This window comes from Hyaena hyaena, unplaced genomic scaffold (assembly GCF_003009895.1).
Source record: "Hyaena hyaena isolate Hyena2069 unplaced genomic scaffold, ASM300989v1 scaffold_480, whole genome shotgun sequence".
Taxonomy (NCBI): domain Eukaryota; kingdom Metazoa; phylum Chordata; class Mammalia; order Carnivora; family Hyaenidae; genus Hyaena; species Hyaena hyaena.
The window spans coordinates 763,870-790,191 of record NW_024081108.1 but is presented as its reverse complement, the minus strand read 5'-3'; the positions used below and the strand labels follow the sequence as shown (position 1 = coordinate 790,191).

Below are 26,322 nucleotides of genomic sequence, written 5' to 3'. Positions count from 1 at the left end.
CACTAGCCAACTCCATCAGCCTCATGTTTTTGCTTATGTGTAGCTTTCTTTTTATTGTTTATTCATTTTGAGAGAAAGAGCGAGCTAGAGCGGGGGAGAGGCAGAGAGAGAGGGAGAGGGAGAACCCGCACTGACAGCACAGAGCCCGACACGGCGCTCCGTCTCAGGAACTGTGAGCTCATAACATGAACCAAAACCGAGTCATACGTTTAATGAACTGAGCCACCCGGGCGCCCCTATGTGTCCCTTTCTTAATGGAGACTTGCCCCAGCCGCTCTGTTTTAAATAGTGTAGTATCTCCTTCCACCTTGAGCCACATTTCAGTCTGCTTATGCGGCTCTCCTTCCCTGCAGTTCTCCTTACCTTTTGAAATTCTGTGTAATCTGTTCCTTTATGTTTCTTTTTTATTGCCTTTTTCTCCCCATATGCCCCAGCTAGAATGTCAGCCCTCTAAGAGCAGGCACTTCTGTCTGTCTGGTTTCCTAATTTTTCCAGAACCCCCTGAGCACTGCGTAGCTCATAGCAGATGCCCAGTACATATGTGTGGGTGAAGGAAGAGCCTTTCCCGAGACCATAGAACCACGGAGCTCTGGAGGCGGGGCTCAGCAGGCTGTGCGTGTTCAGGCCATAGGGAGGTCGATAGGGCCAAGTGAAGTGAGACAGGTTGATTCCAGCTTAGATGGGGAATGTCCTGTTTACGAGTTTGAGCTTTATCTGTCATGGCATCTTATCATGAGGGCTCCGGACAGTTTGGATGTACCAGCCAGGACACGGGGACCCAGTGGCAAAATTGAGATTGACGTTGTGTGTATTGAATTTTCTAGCAGCCCACACTTACGCCTTTGACATGGCAAGAATTACGCCCGGAGGCTTTTTATTCCTAAAATCAGTTCCTGCTCTATAAAGACGATATGTATTTTGTTAACATGAGTACTTAACACCCCTGTGTGGACTATTCCATCCCACCTGTCCTAAAGTGTCAGAACACATCAAATAAAAAGTACCTGGGTTGTAATTTAAGGAAAATACACTTTTCCCCCAATGGTACTCTTTCCTGTCTTCTGTGCCAAATGTTTTCAATGAAATCTCTCCTGTTTATTCAGGCAGAGCTTAAAAAATTTTTTTAAACTTCATCAGAATGTTGAGGGAAAAACAATTCCTTCCATTGTTATTTAAGATAATATTTTTGAGGCTCTAGTTTAGGTGAGAAGATCTTTCTTTTCCTCTGTTGTGTTTACCTTGCTGCATTATTTTGAGTCTGTTCACAGGATGCTGGGCAGATGACATTGACGTAATTGTCATTTTTAAGCAAAGAGGATTGAAAATGTCCACTTCAGAGCTGTCCGTGACCTCTAATGTACACCTGTACATAATTGCTTCCTTTGACGAATAAAAGGCTTATTGGTGAGGGGAGGGTAGACATGTATGTAGACTTTAATAACTTATTTTTTAAGTATACATGCTGAAATATGCTTCAAAGAGAATTCAGAAAGCAGCCAAAATACCCTAAAAGAAAGCTGTCCTTCAGAAATGCCACTAGATCTTAAGTTAGTTATGAAATTGACACCTGAGATTTATTTCTGTCAGAGGACATAAGATGGATTTTGAAGAGCTGTAGTCTCCATGTAGAAGATGCTAGAAACCTAGGAATTATCTTTAACAGCTCCTCTCTCTCCTGCACCCTTGCCCCTTCCCCTCACCATACTGAGTCATTACTGAAAATGTTAGTTTTACTTCTAAATAGTCTCAGTTCCACCTTTTTCTTCACATTTCCATCCAGGACACGATCAGGTCTTGTCTGTGTGACTACAGCTGCCTCCTTCCAGTTTGCGTGCGTCCACTGTGTCTTTCTTTTCTGCAGCCAAGATCATCATTTTTATGAAGCCCAAATCTGATAGAGGCCTGTGTCCTTGAGCCACCCCAGCCCACTACACACAGATGGCCCTTAGAAGGCTCCCTGTCACTTAGCCTAATGACTGAACTCCTTAATGTGCCTTACAGCAATCACCCTGCATGGGCTGGTCGACGCTCATGTCTCTAATTTCAAATCTGCCACTTTCCCCAAGCCCCATTGTCCACCCACAAGTCACACCAGTCACCTTTTACACCTTTTGACTTGCTTTGCTCCTCTCACCATAGGGCCTGTGCGTGTCCTTTTCCATCTGCCTGAAACTGCCTACACCCTTACTTCCTTTCTTTGCCAGTTAACATCTCCTCTTTTAGACGCCAGGTCCTATATCTCTTATTTAGGGAAACCTTCCTGGACTGCTCTCTGGGTCAGATCTCCCTCTTTTGTCGGTATTGGTTTTATTTTCTTCTCATTTACATCATCATCAAGGACACTTTTGTCTTTGATGCTTTATTTGATTAAAATCTTTCTCTCCTATTGGACTATATGCTCACTGGGGGCAGGGATTGTATATTTATCACAAGAGAAAAGTAGTATCTAGTACACAGTCAGAAATCGAGAGTATTTGAAGATGGTAGGTAGATGAGTGAATTCTTAAATTGTCTGTTTTTACACGAGTTAGAACGGGCCACTGTTCCACTTCTAAGTTGTGGAAGGCTCAGCAAGAACTGAAGCAGCCGATGTTCATAGCCCCCAAAGGGGGCAGCTGTCCCTCCTGGCAGAGACACCCAGTCCCCCTAGCCACATCCTAGGGCCATTTTCCTCTCTAGCTTTTTCTGGGGTCAGCTCTGGTAGCTTTTATTCTGCCAACCCCAGCGGGTTTCCATCTACATGCCGCTCTGTTTACACCACATGCCGTTCTCAGTTCCTATCCGGAGCAACATTGTCTTGAATGCCTAGAAACTAAAAGGGTGATTTTGCTTCTTAGAACAAGAGTTCAGGGAAGCCCTTAAACAGTTTTGAGCTTGGGCTGAGGAGTCAGATCTCTTGAGCAACCCAACTTAAAGTTTCTACGTCTCCCTATCTATAAAATGTGGGATAATATCAGTACTTCTAGTACAGGATTTTCGTGGGATACTTTAGGCCGGCATTGTCCAACAGTAACATAACGCAAGCCACATGTATAATTTAAATGGTCAAGATAATGAAACAGGTGAAATCAATTTTAATAATATATTCCATTTAACCCAGTATATCCAAAGTTTATAATTTCAATATGTAATCCATAATAGAATGACTACTGGGACACCTGAGTGGCCCAGTCAGTGAAGCGTCTGACTTTGGTCATGGTCAGGTCATGACCTTTTGATGATCTCATGGTTTTGAGATCTTCAGGTCATGATCTCATGGTTTGTGAATTTGAGCCCAGCGTTGGGCTCTGTGCTCACAGCTCAGAGCCTGGAGCCTGCTTCACATTCTGTGTCTCCTTCTCTGTCCTTCCTCTGCTCATACTCTTGTCAATCTCTCTCTCAAAAATAATTAAACATCAAAAAAAAATTTTTAATAAAAAATAATAGGATTACCAATGAGTATTTGCCATTTTCATATTAAGTCTTTTAAAATCCAATGTATATTTACATGTATTAGTGCATCTCAGCATGCACTAGCCACATTTCGAATGCTCGATGGCTGGTGGCTATATAGTAGGGAGTGCTGTCTTCAGGAATTCATATAAAACACAGTACCTACTTCATACTTCGCATTTAACAAATGTTGGCAAAATTATCGTTACTCATTTTAAACACATCAAAGATTGGGTGGTCAAACATTTGTACTGCCTGCTGGTATTCGTTGCCACAGGGGGAGAGGCCTCAGATCTTTTGTTTTTGTTTTTGTTTTTGTTTTTTCCCTTTTTCAAAGGAATAAAGAGTTGACCTAAACGTTCTCGGCCAATTCCCTGAACGTTGGCCCCTAGGTTTTGGAATGAGGTCAGTTTGGTGGTTTACGGTCGACTTTTCTTCTGGAGGTGGAAAAGGGGAAACTCTGCGTCCCTCCAGCGCTGCGTGCCTGTCTCCGTTTTTTGGCTCTTTTCTGTTTAATTATTTGAAGCTGGAACAACTTGATTTTAAAACAAAACATATGGGCCGAGAGTAATTGGGAGGACGTTTGCTAGTGATGTAGCCCCGAAGGTATGTGCAGTTAAGGCCCCGGCCCCATACTGCTTGCTTAGGTAGTGAGTGCTTTCCTTGACCTCACATTCAGTGGTTTTTTTTTTTTTTCTGCAAATTCTTAAACCATGTTTGGAAAGTTATAGTTACAGCAGGAAGCATTAGAGCAAGATTGTAAAGGAAGTTGTGAGTCTTTAAACTCTTGATTTCTCTCTCTCTCTCCTTTGTGGAAAATCATTGGTTTCCAATCTATTTCTATGATTTGTGAAGGAAAAGCGGCTTTCAAAGAGCAAGAGGAGAACGTTGACCCGCCACTGAATTTCTCTGTTCACGTCACTCCCATTGCTGACACCGGCATGGGAATTTTTATTCTACGGCTAGTTCTTATGTGAAGGCCACATTTTCCTCGTTTTATCTCTTCAACTCCCCTTTGCTTGCTGGGGGTGGAGTATATGATGTCCTCCTCAGATCACCTGTCATTCTCACCTAAATGCCTCTGCTTTCTGTCTCAGGGAGGAAAATGGGAATTTACCAGGACTGGTAAGAACATGTACCACACTGATGTTAATATCCTAGGTTCAAACCTCTGCTTCTTCGCCCAGAAGCATGTGCTTCTAAGCAATGGAAACTCTAAGCTTCGTTTTTCTCTTAAAAGGGGGTTAGTAACAGTGCCTATTTCAAAATAAAATTGCCGTGAAGCTTAAAGAGACACTGCATACAAAGCAGTAAGCACAGTGCCTGGCAAGTAGTAAGAAATGAATGTTAGTGATTAGCAGGAGCCCTCAGCAGTAACATGTTCACCCAAGGGGAACAGCTGACCGTGATGTTCTCTGCCACACCATCCCACCCGCTGCTTACAGTGACTGATTAAATACCACATCAGGGGAGGAGGGTTGAACATTTGTCCATGAAGAGCATTAGTGTTAGGGCAGGCATTGCACTGAGATGAGATTCACACCAATAGGTGTGAAGTCAGGCACTCTGGGATTTCTAGGTCTGATGGGAGGCCGGGTATGCAGTCCTCGCTGCTTACCCTGTTGTGCCAAGGACCTATACATAGGGAAGTAACATGCCAAATTGCTTTATTTTTGCACTACAGAGTCGCAAGTATCTTGGAGTCCTCTCAGGGACTGGTACGTTTGTTGTTCTCCATCAAAAACATAAGTGACCTAGCTCTCCAACCGGGGCCGTCGAGGGGCTGACTGCAGTTTTCTTTTGGGAGGTTCAGAACAGCAACTCTTTCTCAAGCCTTTTCACACTTGTAAGAGCAAAAGGAGGAAGAAAGGGTCTTTGATTTTTGCCAAATCAAGGACACGCTGAAGCTTTTGTGTGTAGGGGCCCAGAAGGTATTGCGTGCTATCTCACTGCAGAATCAAATAATTGGTGGGAGCTTTGGGAAGTTCTCCTAAAAACACAACCAGATTTTCAGGGCCCTCAGCCGGCTGTTTTTTCAGTCCTGCGTTTCCCCTCTGCTCCTTGTGTTTTCCCCCAGCCCCTCTTGGATCCATTAGCCGATGCCCTCAAAGCGTCAGCCATCCCCACGCCTCCCCGCTGAGAGTGCAGACCTCGCCAGGTGGACCGCTCTCAGATTTCGCCAAACTGCAAAGAATAACCGCCTTCACTCACTCTTGTCTTCTCTGCACACCGCTCTCAGTGGACAGCTTTCCTGACATTTAACTTAATCAAGATGTTAGTAAAATAAACAGAGTATACTGCTGCCATCAGATTGAAACTGCTCATTAACCTGCCCACTCTCTTTTCACTTCAGTGTTCAGGAAGGAAATTCACTCAGAGCTGCTATTGATAATGAAGCTGAGGAATAAGATGTGTGTTTCTTCATGCTCAGTTACACCCAGTCCTGACCGCTGAGCGCTTAGTGGGCGGATGGCCCTGTACAATGTGTTCTCAAACATGTGACACCCTGATTACAAGTCATGCTGCTGGAGCACCTGGGTGGCTCAGCTGGTTAAGTGTCTGGCTTTGACTCAAGGCATGATCTCATGGTTTGTGAGTTCGAGCCCCATGTCAGGCTCTGTGCTGACCGCTCGGAGCCCGGAGCCTGCTTCAGGTTCTGTGTCTCCCTCTCTCTCTGTTCCTCCCCCACTCGTGCTCTGTCTCTTTCTCATAAATAATAAAAAACATTTAAAATTTTTTAAAGAATTGGATTAATTAAAAAAAAAGACATGCTGCTATTTCAGTTAGGTAAAATCAAAAGGGGAAAAAAACTGAGATACCATCGATTTCAAGATCTGTCCCAATTTCAGATATGTTAAGATGTGGGAGGAGAATGTGTATCTTAGAGCAGATGGAATACAATGACAACTAACTAAAATGGAAAATTCCCCTGGTGACGACTTGCTCCCCCCGCGCCCCATCAGGCAGCACTGGGGCTGTGTGGTTGTGTAGAAGGTGGTTCTGTATTGGGCTCTCCTTTATCTGCTGCATGGCGTCTGTGCTCCACGGTGCATGTGAACTTACGGCACGGAATTGAGACCAGGCCAAGTCATGGAAGCCCTCTCAACTACAATGTAAATCACATTCCTGAAAAATGCAAGAATCCAGGACTTTCCTTTGGGTCACATTGAACTTGGTAGGATTCATGTTACTTTTTGAAGAGGTGGTAGGCTTCTACATACCCTCTAGGACCCGGCCCATTTCTGATGGCATGATGGTGTAAACAGAGTTGCTGGCTCTTTTCCATTCATGTCCCTGGGCATCCTTTTTTTTTTAGCGAACACTCGGCTTGGATGTAAGGGGGCAGATGCTGTTTCGTCTCCTACCCTAAAAGGCAGCGTTATACATTATTAATGACGCTGATATTACTCAAGGTTCTGCGTAATTATTATTCTTCATAATTTCAATGCGTGCGAAGCACATACACGTCCCCACCCTGTCTCTGAAAAGCTTTCTAAAGTTTTTTCCAGCTTTGAGATATAATTGACAAATGAAATGATATTTAAAGAATACAACATGATGATCCAATATACGTTGTGAAAGAATTCCCCACTTGTGAGTTAATACATCCATCACCTCATGTAGGTACCTTCCTGTGTGTGGGATGACATTTCCATTTTCTTAACTAGGTTCGGTTTTGCAGTACAGTGTTACCAACTAGAGTCACTGGGCTTACGTTAGATCCTCAGACCTTATTTATCTTAGAGCTTATACCCTTTTGCTATTCTTTTTCTATTTCCCCCAGCCCTTGGCAACCACTGTTTTGCTTTGTTTCTGTGGGTTCAACTTATTATTTATAATGATTATTTTAATGTTTATTTAGAGAGAGTGTGCAAGCAAGTGCAAGTGGGAAAGGGGCAGAAAGAGAGAGGGGGAGACAGAATCCTAGCAGGCTATGCTGTCAGCGCAGAGCCTGATGCAGGCCTCAGTCCCACTATCCATGAGGTCATGACCTGAGCCCAAGTCAAGAGTCAGATACTTGACCAACTTAGCCACCCAGGTGCCCCTCAACTGATTTATTTAGATTCCAGGTGTAAGTGATATTGTGTGGTGTTTATCTTTTCTGTCTGGCTTATTTCACTTTGCATGATGCCTTCCAGGTTCATGCATGTTGTTGCAAATGACAAGATTTCATTCTTTTCTAAGGTTGAATAATATTCCATTGCAAATGTATACGACGTTTTTTTTACCCAACCCTTCTTAATGCTGTAGTAATTTTAATTAAGGTGATTATTGGTATTTCTTTTTCTGTAAAAGGCCATTAGTCAGATTTTAGACAGGACTATTTCTCAGCTAGGTTAGGTGTTAAAAAAATTGGTTGAAACGTTATTTATATTTGTATTAGTAAAGAAACATGGCATTTCCCCTTATACTTAATCCTGCTTTCTTTCTTTCTTTCTTTCAGTTTTTGGGAATAGCATTTCTTGGAATTGGACTGTGGGCGTGGAATGAAAAAGTAAGTTGAATATCATGAAAATGTACACATACTGGTTGTTAGAGGCTGCACTTTGTGTTACATGTCCTTCCTCTTTGACAACTGCCGAGTATAAAGAAACATGATTCTTTAATGAAAGAAAGTGTTCTTAGAAGATAATGTTGTATTTCAAAGCCTCCTTAGAAATGAGGCCTAAATCGGTCATTTTATCAAAATAATTACAAAAGTAACAATACATGTGCATACCAGGGAGTGTGTATTGGAATTTTATCAGTTAGCTTGAGATGCGTGTTCTTGTGGGACATTTCCTGACTCTGGCACAAGAATTTCAGTAATGCCTATAAATATCATAAAACCACCTGCAGCCTTGTCTCTTTCTCTTTTAACCCTTTGGAAGATTCCTCAGGCCATAAGGATGATTTTTCTTTTAAGTGTGAGCATTATGCAAGAAGCTGTTAGCATGTTGTAGGAAGGAAGCTGGGTATAATTCATGTTTGAATATCAGATAAACTTAATGTTAATACTAAAGAATGTGAATATTTAGGCTCTTTCCATGATTTGGTGGTTTACATATACCATGGAATACTACATGGCAATGAGAAAGAATGAAATCTGGCCATTTGTAGCAATGTGGATGGAACTGGAGGGTGTTATGCTGAGTGAAATAAGTCAGGCAGAGACAGACAGATACCATATGTTTTCACTCATATGTGGAACAGGAGAAACTTAAAAGAGGACAATGGGGGAGGGGAAGGGGAAAAAAATAGTTCAGGAGAGAGAGGGAGGCAAACCATAAGAGACTCTTAAAAACTGAGAACAAACTGAGGGTTGATGAGGGATAGGGGAGAGAGGAAGGGGGGTGATGGGCATGGAGGAGGGCACTTGTTGGGATGAGCACTGGGTGTTATATGGAAATGAACTTGACCATAAACTATAATAATAATAAAAAGAATGTGAATACTTCTCTGCTGATTGAAAGTATTTAGTAATGTTCAAAATTTAATACAGTATAGTAAAAGGAAATATCTGGAAATACGGAATGGCCTATTGTAGGCTACCGTGAAGATACAATGTTCTGGGCCATTTATGCTCTAAGCAGCACTCTCATGACCCGACCTCTCTGTGTCCACTCCTCTGCCTCACTTCCCATCTGGACCTTTTAATTGTTTCTTTACAAATCCCGCTGAGGCCCAGCACTGCAATTCAAAAATTAACATGAGCTTTTTTTCTTCCTTCTTTGGAAGTGAAATCCTTGACAGCATTTTATCGCTCACCTTGTGAGAGTGGGGGAGTGTATGGATCAGTGAAAGCTTGTAAACAGAGTTCAGCTTAAATTTTCTCAGAAGACCAGTCTGTTATCTCTTTGGTATTTTATCCTTTGAGTTTGACCAGGGCCTTGAAGCCAAGAGTTTCTGTGAGATATTCTATGTATTAGGAGAGGACAAACTAAGAAAGTCCAGCCATCAGAAGCCCCTCAGATGCCAGTAGGAATTTCTAGAAAGTAACAAAAAAAAATGTTCAGATCACATCAAATAAAACTCATATTCTGAGTTTTGAAAGTGAACCATCCTTTGTTTATTTACAGACAGAATGTAAAATGTTTTACAGAAAGTGAACCGCCTTCCACAACATTCTGAGGCAGGGCAGTGATGAAGGGAGACAGATTAAGCTCCCCAAACAGACATTTTCTCTCTGGAAACTTTTATGTTGAATACTTGTCTTTTAGATTATGATTAGCTTCTGCCTGGTCGCCTTGTAGGCTTGTAGATTTGTATTGGTGGAAGCTCAGAAATGTTACTTTTGAAGCCTTCTGATTGGTTAATGCCAGATAACACAGCTTTTTATAACTCTGCTTTAATAAGAGTCCATTTCTATCTGATTTGAAAAGATGTTGGAAGGCATTAAATGAACTAATTGTCTATTATAGCAGTAAACAGACCGTTGGTAATTTTGAAGGTTTTTTTTTCCCTCTTTGTGAAATATAATTACCTTTTTGTTTCATCAGTTACCCCAAATGTCTCTTCTCCGATAAAAATGACAAAATTCTAAAGCTGGCAGTGTCACACAAATATCAGAGCCAGGGAGTGATGCAGCCTTTGGGTAGGGTTGGAATAGCAGTCCCTTCTTTGTCAAGGCCACTACCAGTAAATGGAAAGTTTCTCTGGAGAGCTGAAGTTACTTGGCCAGCCAGTCATCCAGCTACTATGTAGCAGAACTTCATCAGTTGGGAATAATTGGAGATAGCAGAGGGCAAAGGACTCTAGCAACATACTCTGGTGCACTCGGGCCACACGTCTGGCCCCTGGGCATGGGGACACAGCGGTGAATGACACGGAGCCCCTGCCGCTGTGGAGCTTGCATTCTTGTGGGGCCCTGACGGTAAGCAGTTAACTAGCTGAGGACTTCTTGCTACCACCTTGGGTGCTTCCTACCCCAATGCTGGCCACCAAGGTCTCTCTAAGTGCAATGGGCTCACACTGGTCTCCTTACTTCCTCAAGGGACTTCTTGAAGATGTAGGTCACATAATTTCACTTCTTCACTCTAGCCAGCTGATTTTCCATGACCTGCTGCAAAACATAAAGTTGATACAATCCACATTGGGCCCCTGCCCTGACACTGAGGTCTTTTTGCCACCTTATGTCATCTGGGCCTTTGTCTTCACTGGCCCTGATGTAGATACCGTCACCTCAGGAGTGTCAAGGGACCCCGAATGCTCTTTGCCTAGCTGTCACCAAGCTCTGCTCCAAGTCCGGCTCAAATGACCTTCCTGTGGAACCTACCTGACCACCCGCCTCTCCATTATGGACTGGCTTCCCCACACTCATGTCCATGTGACATGCTGTCTCACTTCATCCTTTCCTGTTTCCTGTCATCAGACCTTTCATGACACGTCCTCACCGTCTTGAATAGTGTCTGACATGGGCAGACTCTGGGGAAATATATTTTCCAAGAAGTAAATTTGAGAAGAGGGGTGAACAATAAGTCAGGGTGTCAAAGAAGGTGCCGTGGGGTTGAAAGGGGGCACATAGGGACCAGTGGGAAAGAGAGATAGGAGGGTTGCAGTCTTGCCCATGGCAGTCTGCAGGCTCCCTTCTTCCCCTTGGCCTTCTGGGTTACCTGAGGACACTGGGTTCAGGGTGAGCACTAGGCAGTCCCCTGCACTGCCGCCATCAGAGCATCCCTGATGTGGGGCCACGGATCCCGAGGTGATACAGTGGATGGTCACCAGGCCACACTACCAAGCTGTCCCCTCCTGCTGAGCCTCCTGTCCCCACAACCCCCTTCCTCCTACCCTCTCTTCCCATGACCCCCTCCCACTGACTCCATTCTCCTTTTACTTCCTCCCCCCCAAAACCCCACCTGTGTTCAAGTACTGGTGAGTGCTGTCAAGAAAACTAAGGTTTTGTTGGAGAATGGTGGGGGCAAGGGTCTCTTCTAGAAAAGGGTGGTTGGGGGGCGCCTGGGGGGCTCAGTCGGTTAAGCATTCAACTTCAGTTCAGGTCATGATCTCACGGTTTGTGAGTTCGAGCCCACGTCTGGCTCTGTGCTGCCAGCTCAGAGCCTGGAGGCTGCTTCAGATTCTGTGTCTCCCTCTCTCTCTGCCCCTCCCCTGTTCATGCTCTGTTTCTCTCTGTCTCAATAATAAGCAAACGTCAAAAAAATTTTTAAAAAAGAAGAAAAAGAAAAGGTTGGTTGGGAATGGTGTCTCTGTGGAGGCGCATCGGAGCAGAGACCTGGAGGAAGTGGGCAAGGTCTGCAGAGCGCTGGGAGAATAGCATTCCAGGTGGAGGGAATAGCAGGTGTGGTGGCCCTGAGGCAGGGACTTGGGATTCCTGGGAACAGGACAGAGGCCAGTAGGACTGGGAGGGAGGGAGCAAGGGCAAGAAGGAGGAGATGTGGCAAGAGGGGCAGGCAGAGGCCGGAGCAGGCAGGGTCCTGCAGGAGTTTGGATGGGTGAGAGGAAGTCACCAGAGCATTCTGAATTTTGATAAAGGAGTATCCTGATTTGGCTTTTTTTTTCTTTTTTTAAGTTTCTGGCTTTTGTTTTAAGATTGCTCTGGTTGCTATGTGGAGTAAGAGCACAGCTTTGAGTCTAAACAGACCTGAGTTCAAATATTGGCTCCTCTGTCTACCGTCCGTGGCAACTGTGTTCAATTCTCTGAGATGCCCTTTCCTCATTTGTGCATTGAGGACAGGAATGACCTCATAGGTTTGTGTTGAGGACTAAATGAGATGGTCCCCAAGAAGCACCTGCTATAAAGTAAACGCTTCTTGTATACAGGACTCCCTCCCCTGGACGCATGACTGTAGCATATCTGCTTCTACCTGGGGAGGAGCAGAATGGTGGTGTCGGAAGCTGCCTTAACTTTTAGGAGAATTAACGCTTTGATCCATGGAGCAGAGAATTGGTTTGGTTTGGGGGTCTCTTAAGGAAGATATGATCTGCCTTGATCACCTTGGTGACTGCAAAAGCTTCTCTGTCGAAACACGTTGGGTTAACTTCTCAGCTCTGATGGGATGGAATCCTGAGGTGAACCACAGTTGGCCAAGAGTGGTGGGTAGCATGCACCTGCCGGGCCCATAACACGAGCCCGTGAGTCAGTGAGTCCCCCCTCCCCTCAGTAGGGATGTGGTGACATATACTTGAAGGCCACGAATTGGGAAATCTCCAAACTGAGTCACAGCTGGAAGGATCACATTTCCACTGGAAGGACACGATTTCTTTAACAGTTAAGACTTTACACATTTTTATGAGGAACGCGGAAACATTGGCAACAAAAATTATTACCCCCTCGTGCATACATAGTACCAGGTTGAGCCTTAAACCTAGGGCTAATATTACCATTGACTGTTAGACATAATAATGAAATAATCCATTTTATCTAAATTCCAAATCGACTGCAAAGGATGACTGTGTCTCCAAGGGAAACTGGTTTATGTGCAGTTTTTCAGAAATCATAGGATCTGCTGTTTAGAAGGAACATTAACAATTATGTAGCATGAATCACCTCTATAACAGGCTTTGCAGCATCCAGCCATAATCAACTTACTCTTTCAGGTAGCATTTACTGAGCACATAGCATGGGACAGGTTTTGTGCTGGACTCAGGATATAATTCCTCAGAGAATTTACAGTCTAGGGAGGGGAGACACACACACACACACACACACACACACACACACACACTACGATATAATATATAATATTGTAATGTATGCTAATTTGGGGTGTATATAAGCTTAGCAGTTTCTATGACAAAATACTCACCACTTCTGTCTCTTTGGGTTACTCTTAGTATTGGAAAGACCTTCCTTCTACCAAAGTAGAATCATGTCCTACTAGTTTTTACTCCTTGATTGTGGATCTGTTGGATCCCACGGAGGAAGCCCTTCTACACGTTGGCCCTTAAGGTATTCAGGGTGGACACTTGGTTCCTTCAGAGTTTCCCAGCTAAACATCTGCTTCACCATCTTGGTGATGCACGAAGGGGAGTCCCTTCACCATCTTGCTTGTGCTCCCCTGACCTCTCTCTAGCGTGTCCTCTGTACCTTTGAGGGGTGCCTTCGGGGCTGTAGGGGATATGGCTGGATTATGTCCCTTTTCTCATCTGTTGTCAGTGCAGCTTGAGATCCTACTGTTGATCACTGGGAGTCCCAAGTTGGTCTCAGATCCAGCTAAGTTTACCGTATCCATCTCCTGCCTGGCTCATTTTTAGAATCAAATACAAGTCTCCATTTACCCAGCTGTCATCCAGCACATTCCCCACTCCATTGAGCATGGTTTTAGCTATACATTTGGATCAAACTTCTCCCTCAGTCTTTTCTTCTAACTCGGGCCTTCCTTTAGGTCCTTGCACACACCCCGCCCCCCCACCGTGCCATCTCAGGGAAATTCTGATTTAGTAGGTCTGGGGTAGACACTGGGGTGCTCTATTTTCAGAAGCCTCCTAGATCGTTCTGATTGCAGTCAAGTTTAGTTATTACTGGTAACAGCCACTGATATGTTGAGTAGGCCAAGACAGAGCCCAATGAGATGTCACTGGAAATTTCCTTTGGGGTTGACACTCATTCACTTATATGTGCCCTTGGGCATCATCAGTCAAGCAGTTTCTAATACATCCAATTGTCATTATATCAGGCTGTTTTTCTGCTTCTTGTTTTTGTAGATAGACTATGTCCTTCACTTTATCTCTGATTAACCAGCCTAGGGACTTAGTTGAATCTAGTACTTTCTTACTGGACCTATACTGGGTCCTATAGCACATAATTTTCTCATCCAGAAACTCATAAACCCATCAGTAAAGCAAGTACTAAGGCATGGTTTATCATTTTCCCCTTCTAGAAATGGTTTCCTTACTTCTGAGCTATCCCATATTCCAGTTTTTCTACCTCATAGGCTATACCTTCTCATGCTTTGCTAATTCCGGCTCACCTCTCTGACCTCTAAATTTTGGAGGGCCCCAGGCTTGGTCCCAAGACCTCTCTATCTTCACTCAGGCCCTTGGAGATCTCATCGAAGTGTGGGACTTCCAACACCATCTGTCACGGATGACTGCCAACCCTAGATCTCTGATCTGGACCTCAGCTGAACTCTAGACTTGTATAGCCAATTGCTTACCCAACATCTCCACTTAAATGTCCAGTGGCTTCTGAAACTTAATCCAAAACACCACTCCTGATTCCTCTCCCCAAACTTGCTCTTCCCAATGGCAATAAATGGCAACTTTCTCTTTCCACTTGCTTGGGCGATTCTTGACACTCTTTTTCCTTTTCTTCTCATATCACATTCAGTCCATGAGCGAACACTGTTGCTCTACCTTGAGAATATATGGAGAATCTCATGTCTTCTTACTGCCTCCACTTTTATACCCTGATCTAAGCTGCTACCATATCCACAGTTATTTCCCTGCCTCTACTCTTATTTCTCTACTCCTGTCCCAGGCCTATCTCCATGAAGCAGCCAGAGTGATCCTTTTAAAATGTAATACAGAATGGCTAGTATCAAAAAGATAAGAAATAATAAGTGTTGGTGAAGATACAGAGAAAAGGGAACCCTTGTGCCTTGTTAGTGGGAATGTAAGTTGGTGCAGCCACTGTAAAATACACTATGGAGCTTGCTCAACAAATGAAAAATAGAAATACTATATTATCTAGCAATTCTGCTTCTGAGTATTTATTCAAGAAAACAAACACTAATTCAAAAAGATATATGCACTCCTGTGTTCACTGCAGCATTATTTACAAGAGTATGGAAGTTATACCTAGGTATCCGTTATAGATGATAGGATAAAGAAGATTTGTGGTGTGTGTATATATAATGGAACATTAGTCAACTGTTAAAAAAAAAAAAAAAAGAAATCTCACCATTTATGACATGGATGAACCTAGAGGGTATTATGTTAAGTGCAGTAAGTCAGAGAGAGAAAGACAAATACCATATGATTTCACTTATATGTGGAACCTAAAGAAATAAAACAGACCTCAAATACAGAGAACAAACTGGTGGTTAGAGGTGGAGGGTGGGGGGAGTTAGGGAATGAGTGAAATAGGTGAAGGGGATTGAGAGGCACAGACTTCCAATTGTAAAATAACTCCCAAGGATGAAAAGCACAGCATGGGGAACATTGTCAATAATATTGTAATAACTTTATGATGACAGATGGTAAATATACTGTTTTGGTGATCATTTCGTAATGTATGTAGATGATGGATCACTATGTTATATACCTGAAACTAATATTTTATGTCAACTATACTTTAAAAAAATATATAAGTCAGATCCTATCATTTCTTTGCTCCAAACCTTCCGATGAGCATATCGTCACTCTCCAAGCCATATATGGTGCTCCATTACTTCTGGGACCTTCCTTGCTATACTGTAGCCCCCGCTGATGATATTGCTGTTTCTCCAAACTCTCAAACACAACTCCCCCACCTCAGCCAGGGGCCTTTGCACTTGCTCTTCCCTACCCGGTATGCTGTCCCCCAGAGACCCACTTTGGCATTTTCTTTACTTTTTGATCTCTGTCCACAGGCCTTCCTGACCTATTTAAAGTAGCGACTCTCCCTCTTCCCTGGGTTTTTCTCCTCCCTGTTTTTGTAGGACTTTCCACTGTCATGCTAGCAAGTGTATTGCTCTCACTCTCCACTAAAAATGTAGCTTTGTGAGGGCAAAGACTTGTTTCCTGCTTCACCCCAGTACCTAGAACATCAACTGGCACATAGCTGGTATTCAAAAATACTTCTTATAAAAGAATGAATGAGTGAATGAATGAAGCAAGCATTCTTTTAAATCCGAACACCACCAGTAGGGTTCAGTTAGGGAAGTCTGAATTTGCCCCAGATCTCTCATAAGCACGTGGTGTTGACAGGTCTTACAGCATACAAGCAAGTAGACTTGCATACTGTTCTGTCTGATTTGATAATGGTACAGTGTTACAAGCAACGGTAGATCCATTAATTCTGGATGTCGGGAAAGAAAATAACCATTCATTTCTGGCATAAAAATAGGAATCTATATATGATTGCCCCGTTTCGTGGAAAAATGAGAAGTACCTTTCCTTTTCTGTCTTGCTCCGTGTTTATGCTTCTCACTTAGTGTTCAGGTGGGGGCGAGAGGCGGAGGGACACATCACTAGCCATCCCAAGGGAGCGCTGCGGTCGAGTTGTCGAGGGCCAGGCGGAGACTCAGCTATTCAGAGTAGGAAGATTGTGGATCCCTGGCCTTCAGGGAGTGTCTAGGCCCCTGTGGCGCACCATGTCCGCCAGAGCTACAAAACCCCAGGAGGGGTTTTGTTTCACTTCTGAGACCTGTGGATCCCTAGGGTTGAGCCTTGAGAGCAGCATGACCTGCTTTTTCAGAGGTGGGGAAACTGAGGCCCAGAGACATTACACTGGAAGTCTGGCCTCTCCCCCTCCAAATCCTCCCTCACCAGCTGTTGTGCTCACTGGGCTGGGCTCTGCAGGGTGCAGCCTGGAGGGAAAGTTGGTGGCAGTCCTGACCCAGAAGGGGACTGGGAATTAGAAGAGCTCTGGCCTGAATTGCTTTTCTCTCTGGCTTTCCTGGGGGATGGATGGGGGGAGGGGGGGGATTCTTTTTCCTGGAGGCTTTCCCCTGACCGCTGTCTCCCTGTAAGTCTCCCTTTAGAACCTTCTAGTTGTTTCATGTCCTAGTCATTGACATGATTGTTTTCTGAGACTCACCGTGGAAAAACTGCCCTAATTTTCCTGGGAAGGAAAATCTGAGACCCGGAGTTTCAGTGATGCAGGGTGTTCATAGCGGTGGCGGTCAAGTTTCCGTAGCCAGAGGGAGGCGGTTAGGTGGAGGTGGTTGCCCAGATAACTGGAACAGAAAAATGCCTGCTTTGGCTTCGAAACTACTTTCAGGAGACATTTCCGAGATGCTGAAAATACTTTTTTAGAGATAGCGTTTTATTGACCAAAACATAGTAAGTTTGTATGCCACCCCCCCCGCCTTCTCTCTCTCTCTCTCTCTCTCTCTCTCTCTCTCTAATCCAAGTAATCCTCTCAAGTTCTCTGCTGTAGCCAGAAATCTGAAAACCAAACAGCCCTTGCTCAGTATCTAGAAAGTTAGCATGTGAGCTGATGTGTTGTAACACATGTTCGACAAACACATGAAATAGATTGACAGATGTCTTCTTTTTGTGTATCTGTGTAAACTCTTTCTTGGATGAATTTCTCAGGAATGAACATTCAGGTGGATCAAAACTCCCATGACTTTGTTGTTCACTCTCAGATACCATAGCCCTACGCTCCTCTTGAGGCACAAGTCCAAGCCCGGATGGGCTGGATAGTAATCAAACCTCCGAACCTAACTGAGTGTGAGAGCGTTCTCGCTCACCCAGCTCCACCTGCCTTGGGCCCCAGAAGGAGGAGAGCAGGGTGAGGCCTTTGCCCACGGCTTCCTGCTGTCACCCTTCCCCCCTGCTCACGAGATGCTCCTCTGCCCACTTCCTACCTGAGCTGAAGTGGGGGTGGAGCTTTGCTCCCGGGGCCTGGCAGATGGCGAGGGGATGATATCTTGGTCTTTCTGAGGCTTCCCGGCTGAGTCCCTCTGTCTAGTGGTTCCCTCGAGTTTGGTGGATTTCTCCATTCTTGGTGGCTGCCTGGTTCCCCTGCTCAGGCCTGGTCATCTTCCTCAACCAGTGCTCCTCTGCACTCTGCCTCTTGAGGTTTCCTGTTCTCACCCCAGGTTTCCTCTTCTCCCCCCAAGCTGCCTCTCCCAGGACACACTCCTCTGGGGGTGAGGCCAATGCCACCAGAAAAGCCCTCGCTGCCCTAGAGCCCTCCTCTGTCTCTAGATTTCCAGGGCAGGAGCCAGAGCCAAGCCCACGGCCCTAATCACTGTGTCTCAGACATTGTGTTTCAGACACCCCCTCAGTGGTCCCCTGGAAACCCCTCACTAGCTTTAAGGTAAAAAGCAAGCTGCTGGTGAGTGGTGTTGCCCGGCACAGTAACCACTTTCTCTAGAGAAACGAGAATTCTCTCACTGTCTTCTCCCTTAAGCCACTTCACATCCACTTGATTTTGGTGAGGGGTGCAAGAGAAAGTTCTTCTTTGCCTGTGGGGCGGCGGGTCTTTGTCTCCTAGTCTGTTAGTTTGCAGATAGTGACCAGGGAAGTCGAGGGAAGAATATCATTCTAACGTCATGTTACATATTTTTCTTGAAATTTTAGAAACAGGTGTACGACGTTACGTTGAAAATAAGAATCTTCTTGCTCATTGCTGTATGCTTCTTTCAGACGGTAGCGTGTCATGGCGGTAGGTAGACAGAAGACCCCTCAGGGGTAGCCTGGGCTCCACACCCTGTCCTGGCACTTTCTTAACTGGGTGGGCTGACAGGTTACTCCATGTCTGAGTCTGTTTCCTGCCATGGACAGGGGTCCCACCTAGGTGTATTGTGAGGGGAGGTTATCCAGGGAGCCCCATGCCAGGCACTCAGTGTGCTCCGTGCTGCGGCTCTTTCCCTTTTGTTCTGCCTTTCAGGGTAGCCCAGCTGCTTCCTTAGCACCCACCTGCTGCCCAGGGAGTAAGCTTTCTTTCTTTTTTTTTTTTTTCTTCTTTTTTTTAATGTTTATTTATTGTTTGAGAGACAGAGACCGAATGTGAGTGGGGAAGGGGCCGAGAGAGAGAGGGAGCCACAGAATCCGAAGCAGGCTGTAGGCTCAAAGCTGTCAGCGCAGAGCCTGATGTGGGGCTCGAACCCATGAACCATGAGATCATGACCTGAGCTGAAGTCGGATGCTTAACCAACTGAGCCACCCAGGTGCCCCGGGAGTGAGCTTTCTAAGTGCACAAATGACCTGGGCCTCCCTCTGCTCATCCCACCGACCTGTTTGTCTCCTCTCACCACCTGTTACACTCACACATAGATCCCTGGGTGAGCTGGGTCCTGTCACTTTGTCTCTGCACTTACTGACATCACCTTCTGTCCCTCCCCGTTGTGTTCCCGTAGCACCCACTGCGGATACTTCTGTCCAGCACACTACTTACCTGTCTCCCCTCTAGACTAGCTCCTCAGGGTGTCACTGTGCCTTCACTCTGAATACCCCTGACAGACAAAGTACTTGTCACCTCTCAGGTGATCCCTGTGATGGTCTATACTCAATAACTGAGTTGTATCTCTGGGGCCCTCGAATACAATGCTTACCTGCCACTAGGCTAGACTTTGCTTTTCTTCACTTTTATTTTAGGGGCACTGTGATCAGAGCCTCTGTTACATATTTCGGTTTAAACTTTATACTTAGGACTGTTCCTGGGTGTGTATCCCATCATTAGTACATGCATGTGAAAATGCCTAGGGAGTGGCCTGGGAACATGCTGGATTTCTGAAAAGGCTTTGTTTCCGTGTTCAGAGAGGCAGCCCCCCATACCAGGGTGGCGTTCTGGCCTGTGAGTGACACTAGTGGATGGGACTTGGCACAGCTGGGCACCCCACCAGCTGCCTGGCTGCAGGATTTTATGGAGACCTGAAAGGTGATGGCCTCTCCTCCTCCTCTTCTCCCCAAAGCAGGTCGTGGCCATTTTTTATCTGTAAGAAGGGATTCTTAAATCTCACCGATGACCTTTGACAAGAAGAAATAGGAAACCACATGCCTTTAATGGGGCTGGTCTTCTTTTAACGTTGCATCTATTTGCCAGGCCCTGAGTCCTGCTGCCCCCACAGCCTTACATCTCCCCCAGACTGCTGGGGCGCTGGTGTGCTCGTTTCTTCGCCTTCCGAGTTCTCTCTCTGGACTCTGCTGCAGTGCTTTAGTCAAATCTATGTTGTGGGGTTTGTGGAGTGGCTTTGCTCTGTGATATTTGCGGGGGTGGGGGTCTCTGATGAATGTTTAAGGAGCACGGTTCCCTGCGGCCTTGTGGGTTCAGCTTGGTCTTCCTGTGGACGGTGTTTATAACTGCATCTCCAGCTCTCCAGGACCACTCCGCCCCCGTGGCTCATTTTCTTTAGAATGCCCTATCCCATCATCCTTTCTCAAGTAGGGAAATAGTTCTCTCCATTTTACTCTAGGAAAACTGCTGCCAGTTCCACACCAGGAGGGTCTGGCTTCTGGAGGGGTGGGTGAATCAGGACCCAATCTCATAAATCTCAAAGGGGTCCATCTGGCCTGGCTGGGGGTGCGCATTCCATATGACTGTGTCTTTGTTTCTCATCCAGCAGTCGGAAGGAATGTGCTTGTATATGCCAAAGCAGAAGAGTCCCAGACCTTAGGGGCTTATTAATGCTATTTTTGCATTTCTTTTCTGCGTGGGTTGTGAGAGAAGAAACTGCAGCTTGCCAGGTGGTACACAGAGGACTCTCTGAGCTGGTGGTGGAAAAAAAACCACAGACACTCCTGAGGTTTATTGGTTTGAAACCCTTCTGGAGCGTTGTTTGCCTTTTCATTTCTGCACGTGCATAGAAACCTTTTCCAAGAGGAAATCGTTACACTCAGAGCATATTCCTTTATTGCAGAACCCTGGGTGAGAAGCTGCTTAAATTCCAGAGGTAGTTGAATGAATGAGGTGCTGATGAGGAGGAGATTGGAGGGAAGGTGGGCTGATTTTTCACATTCTTACTGAGATATACATGTTCATCAAACCAGTGGATGAGATCCCACAGGAAGTAGGACACTGTCGGGTGTCTGGAAGATCACTCCGGAGTGGTGCACCTTTGACGACCAGTGCACCCATCTGGCTCCGGGACAGCAGAAGCCTGCCTTCCCTGGTTCAGGGAGCTGCCATCATGGCAGCATGGCTGCTAACTGCTCAGTGTGCTCACCACTGTTGACTCACACTTCTCGCTGCTCTTTTCTTGGCGGCGCCACTTCTGTGTACTCTTAGCTTCCACCCACTCGTGGCTTCTGCCTACTCCTGGCTTTTGCTTACTCATGGCTTCTCTCTTCCGCCTTTACTCTGGGTGCCTTTAGGTGATTTCCCATTGCCCAACAAAGGAGATCTGAATGGCAAATCAGTTACTGCCACCTTCATTAGGCATGATCATCAGACATGGGATGGCTTTCCTTAGAAAGGATCAGGCGGAGGACCACCTGGGTGGCTTAGTCGGTTGAGCATCTGACTTTGGCTCTGGTCATGATCTCACAGTTTGCGAGTCTGAGCCCCATGTTAAGCTCACTGCTGTCAGTGGAGACCCTGCTTGGGATTCTCTCTCCCTTTTTCTCTGACCCTCCCCTGCTTGTATGTTCTCTCTCAAAAATAAAATAAACGTTTAAAAAAGGGGAGGGGCCAGGTAGAGTAAGTACCAGAGCAAAACAGATTCCTCTCCAGTGCAGTTGGGTTAGATGCCTCTCCTGTGTGCCTCTAAAGCATCAGATGTCTTCCTCGCGGTATAAGTGGTGATAATGAGGAAGGTGATAAACATTCACTGAGTTTCTTATATTGTGCCAAGCTCTTAGCATAGTGTTTGGATTTATTTGAATTATTTCCTTCATCCTCAGGATATGGGGTACCATTTCACTGATGTGAGAATTGAGACTTAGGTTTGGTAACTTGTCCAAGATCACACAGTAAGTTGTGGAGCTAGGATTCAGGACAAGATCAGTCTGTATTATAATGTTCTGTCTCTTGGCCCCTCATCTAACCCTGTCCAGGCTACCCTCTTGGTGTGTTTCTGGATTCCAGGGGAAATTGTAGGTGAGCAGGTGGGCGTGAGTACAGTGAGGGACGAATGCTCCCTGCTACACTCTAGAGCAGCCTTGTCTAAGTGACTGGAATTTCCGAGTCTCCCCTTTACCTAGAGGATGCATGTTGATACATCTTTTGTTCATTGGCTCTCTACACTTCTGTATGATATTGCCTTAGATATGTTCCATGAACTTGTCTTCTTTCTTTTTAGACACATATTGGTCTCCTTGCTAAGTTTTGAGAGAGCTACTATTCAGTCCCTAGTAGATAATGGAAGTCTTCTATTTTCTCTGGAGGATCATCTCTTAAAGGCTCTCAGTTGATATGTCAAGAGCTAAACTAGTTGTCCAAAAGCCAATTTGTGGAATGGCTAATTTGCTGAATATGTTTGTTTCTTTCAACTTTTTTAATTGACTGGTATTCATCTTGTCTTTAGACTAGCACTTCACATTGTGGTCACTTTGTTTCTGCCTCTGCTGCTGCACCAGCTATAGATCTGGAGGAGCTGAGCTCATCAGACTATAGATACAGAAATATGTAGTGTGGATATGAAGGACTCTTACAAACCAGCTTTTATTAATATAATCTGAATGATAATTAAGAATATATATGTAGGATATCCCCCTATATTCTTGAGTCTCTAGTACTTGAATATATTTTTCTTGTGATCTGTAGTTTTGGTCTCTAGCTTTCTTATTCTGACTCTCTCTACTGCTACTGTTCAGAATCCCATTTTCATGTCAACCAAAACAAATGGGTAAAGGAATAAGTACATGTGGCTAATTGCTCTACTTCTCATTCATTTTTCTTTATTTCATGATTCAGCCTCATTGGAGGATATTTTCTGACCTGATGCATGAAGTCCAATGCCCTTAACAGATTTTTCTCCGAGGGCTCTGCCTGCAGGATTCTCGTAGAAGTACAAGAACTTACTAGTAAGAGGGATGCAAATAGCAGGCTGTGTGTATGTACTTCTCCCATAAACAGCATTGCTGGGGACAGAAGAGAGGAGCTAAATGACATTTTGTATTTATTTTTTCAATAAGTTTGAGTTCTTTGATTTTATTTTTGATGTCTACTGACAGCAGTGAGCCCAATGTGGGGCTTGAATTCATGAGCCGTGAGATCATGACCTGAACCCAAGGCAGACATTCAACCGATTGAGCCACCCTGGAGCCCAAATAAGTTTGAGTTCTAAAAAGTTGATATTTGGGGCCCCTGGGTAGCGCAGTTGGTTAAGCGTCCAACTTCGGCTCAGGTGGTGATCTCATGGTTCGTGGGTTCGAGCCTCGCATCGGGCTCTGTGCTGACAGCCAGCTCAGAGCCTGGAGCCTGTTTCAGATTCTGTGTCTCCCTCTCTCTCTGACCCTCCCCTGCTCACGCTGTCTCTCTCAGAAATAAAACATTAAAAATAATTAAAAGTTGATATTTAAGCTTAAGGGTTGAGCATTCAAATTTACATGGAGAATTGGAATTATGTATTTGTCGGTGACCGAGACAAAGCACCTAAAAATTCATGCAGGACTCATTTCATTAATGATGCAAGTTGATAGTGAGTCAACATGAAGGAAGACTGTTTACACTGGCTTAATTGCTGTGTTGACTGGAAATCTCAGCCAGCTGAATAAAGGGACCGTATTAAGTCCAATACTTTACTCCTTTTTCTGCTCCCCATCCCACCCCCAAAACTTTTTTCCCCCTTCTAAAGTGTGAACTTCCAGTTTTAGTCGTGTGTGTGTGTGTGTGTGTGTGTGTGAGACACACCTGTGTATATGCACACATGTGGCACTGAAAGCACAATTTATTCAAAGCTGTTGCCAGGTGTGTAGGGCTCTTCAAATGCAAATATAGACTCAACTAGAACCAGCTTGTGCAATCAAGGGTGGGGTGTTCTAAAGATTTGGGAGTGATTCGTAGAACTCGTTGGCAGGCCAGGGATTATAATAGTGACAGGATTGTCCCTCCCTACCCTTCTCTTTTTCTGCCTAAACCTGGCTTTCTGTTTCTCACAGCAGATTGACTTTCTCCATGTGGTGGAAAACCTAGTGCTTGTGGCTCCAGAATTTGGCCTTTTATAACTTCAGCCACAAGAGGGAGATGCCTGTTGTAAATCCTGGTGTCTGAGGAAAGCAATTGAGACCTCTCAATTGTCTCTGGGGCAGTGGGGTCATGTGAGAATTGGCCCCTATGAGGGGCACATGGAATGCATTTGGGGGAGAAGGAATTCTTACAAGAAGGAGAAAGTGCTGTTCCCCAAAGAAGAGGGTGGTGCCCACAGGTTCCCAGAAGCCTAGGTGTCTGCTGGTGTTGTTCTTGCACATTCCTGATGACTTACCACCAATCAGAATATCTGTTTTAAATCAGTTGGCAGACTTAACTGTAATTGTAGACCTTGTGTTTTTTTCTTTCTTCCAGCTTCTTGTCAACGACATGCTTTGATTATAATTATTCCTCAGCAGGCATGTGCTAGCACTTCTTACTCATTTGTTATATTGAACTTAACAAAATTAAAAAGTCCAATGAGAGACCCCATCTTTAAGACAGCAGAAGGCTGAACTGTCAATTTCCCTTCATTTTTATAATCCAGAATCTTTGTTGCCGGGATTACGTTTAGCTCCTCTTTAATCTGTGTAGTCAGAAGCAGTAAGATTGTTTTTTAGTGAATATTTGGAAACAAAGCACAGTCTTTTCTTCATCTAGGTAAGTAAGCTTAATCCTGAGGAAAAGGAAACGGGGCAGTGGGCATTGACTTCCACACTTTGTGTTTTAAGACTGCAGTTAGTTTTCAACGGATAACGACCTGGGTGTATTCTGAATCCATTAAAAATAAAGTTCTTGGTAGTCTTTTTCATGCTTTGCAGAATATTATTTCCCATAAGCACTCAGTATCTGTCTCCAGACCTGGCTTTTGCCGGAATTTAGGATTAAATGAGTAGAATCTGCAGACCGGCTAGGCCCCCAGATGATTGTTGTTTCCATGGAAACAGTTGAAGGCCTCTCAATTAAAATTGCCCCTATAGGCTGGACAGAGTAGTAAGAGTATGAAAATAAGTTTGTCTGGGAAGCCAAATACTCAGCCTCCAGATGAAACCCAGAGAGGACAAAGGATCCAGAAATCTACTGACAGTTGAGATCATTTCTTTTTCTTTTTGGGGTGTAGCTTGGTGTTTGAGACACAGGTGTGTGTGTTGGTCGGCTGGTAGCTTGGCCAGAGCTGCCCAGATAAATGTTGTCCATTTAGATCATGGAAGAGTGTTTGGGAACAATTGGATCTTTGCTCGAACTTGAGTGTGAGTCACAACAAGCCCATTAAAAATAGGTGAAATCATAGAATGGTCTTAAAGTTGGGAGGAAGCTAAAGGTCACTGCGTCCCAATTTCCCATCCACTTTGGGAATCCATCCTAGCACAACTGACAGCAAGGTCCATAGCTTTGGCTTCCCCATGAACGGAGAGAGAGCCTTCTCTGATCCATTACTGGAGGGGGAGGGTATTAGAAAATCCTCTTTACAGTCATACTGACCTCTCTTCCTGTCACTTCCAGGTCTGCTGCCTCTTTCAGTGCCAAGTAAATTGAATCTACGTATCTCATATTTAACTTTTTAAATTTTAAGAGAATGTTATATACCCTCCAAAGTCCTTTTTTCTCCTGGCAGAGCAGGTCTAAAACATTAAGACTTTACGTATGAACACCTGTAGTCAGAGACATTCTAGGGGGAGAGGTTGAGTTCCTTCCACACTGGACTTGGATTTTGTGTGACTTTTCTGGCAATTTTTTTTCTTAGCATCATTTGTGTAGGTAGAGAATTGGTAACTATTTCTGTGTTTTCCTCTTCTCCCCCTCCTCCCCGGAGTATTCACAACGGAGTATTCACAATTCGAGCTTGAAAATCTAAGAAACACAAGACTGGATCAAACCATTGGTCCAAGCAATCTCATGAAGGGTGTGGTTTTGTTTGTGATGTCACCTCAGAAGTTAGTGAATACACCCTACATTCCTAACTGCTTTCATAATCTCTCAACCCTTCATCTGTGACTTTATTTAAACCTTTGGCCTTTCCTGTTAAGTTTAAATTGTACATTTTAGGAATCCTTTATTTCTCATATCGGTCCTATTATTAATATCCTTTTATTGTACTTAAGTTAATACCCCCTCAAAGAACAACAACAACAAACAAATTGTTTTTGTCTAAATGATCCTACAACCTTAAAATGGATGGAAACTTTAAACTCCTAAACTTTGGTGCTAATTCATGCTGACTTGGCAGTGCT

The 26,322-nt window shown here is 44.6% G+C and overlaps 1 protein-coding gene across 2 annotated transcripts in view; it reads left to right on the top strand.

Moving 5' to 3' along the window:
* The window catches only part of TSPAN5 (tetraspanin 5), a 171,312-nt gene that overhangs the window by 129,481 nt on the left and 15,509 nt on the right, over window positions 1–26,322 (top strand). Inside the window, exon 2 of one of the 2 annotated variants that reach the window (XM_039254248.1) lies at window positions 7,877–7,927. In XM_039254248.1, the coding sequence (XP_039110179.1) occupies window positions 7,877–7,927 (51 nt within the window). Of the gene's footprint in view, window positions 1–7,876; window positions 7,928–25,072; window positions 25,178–26,322 lie in introns of those variants that run through there. The other variant, XM_039254249.1, reaches the window with a different exon arrangement.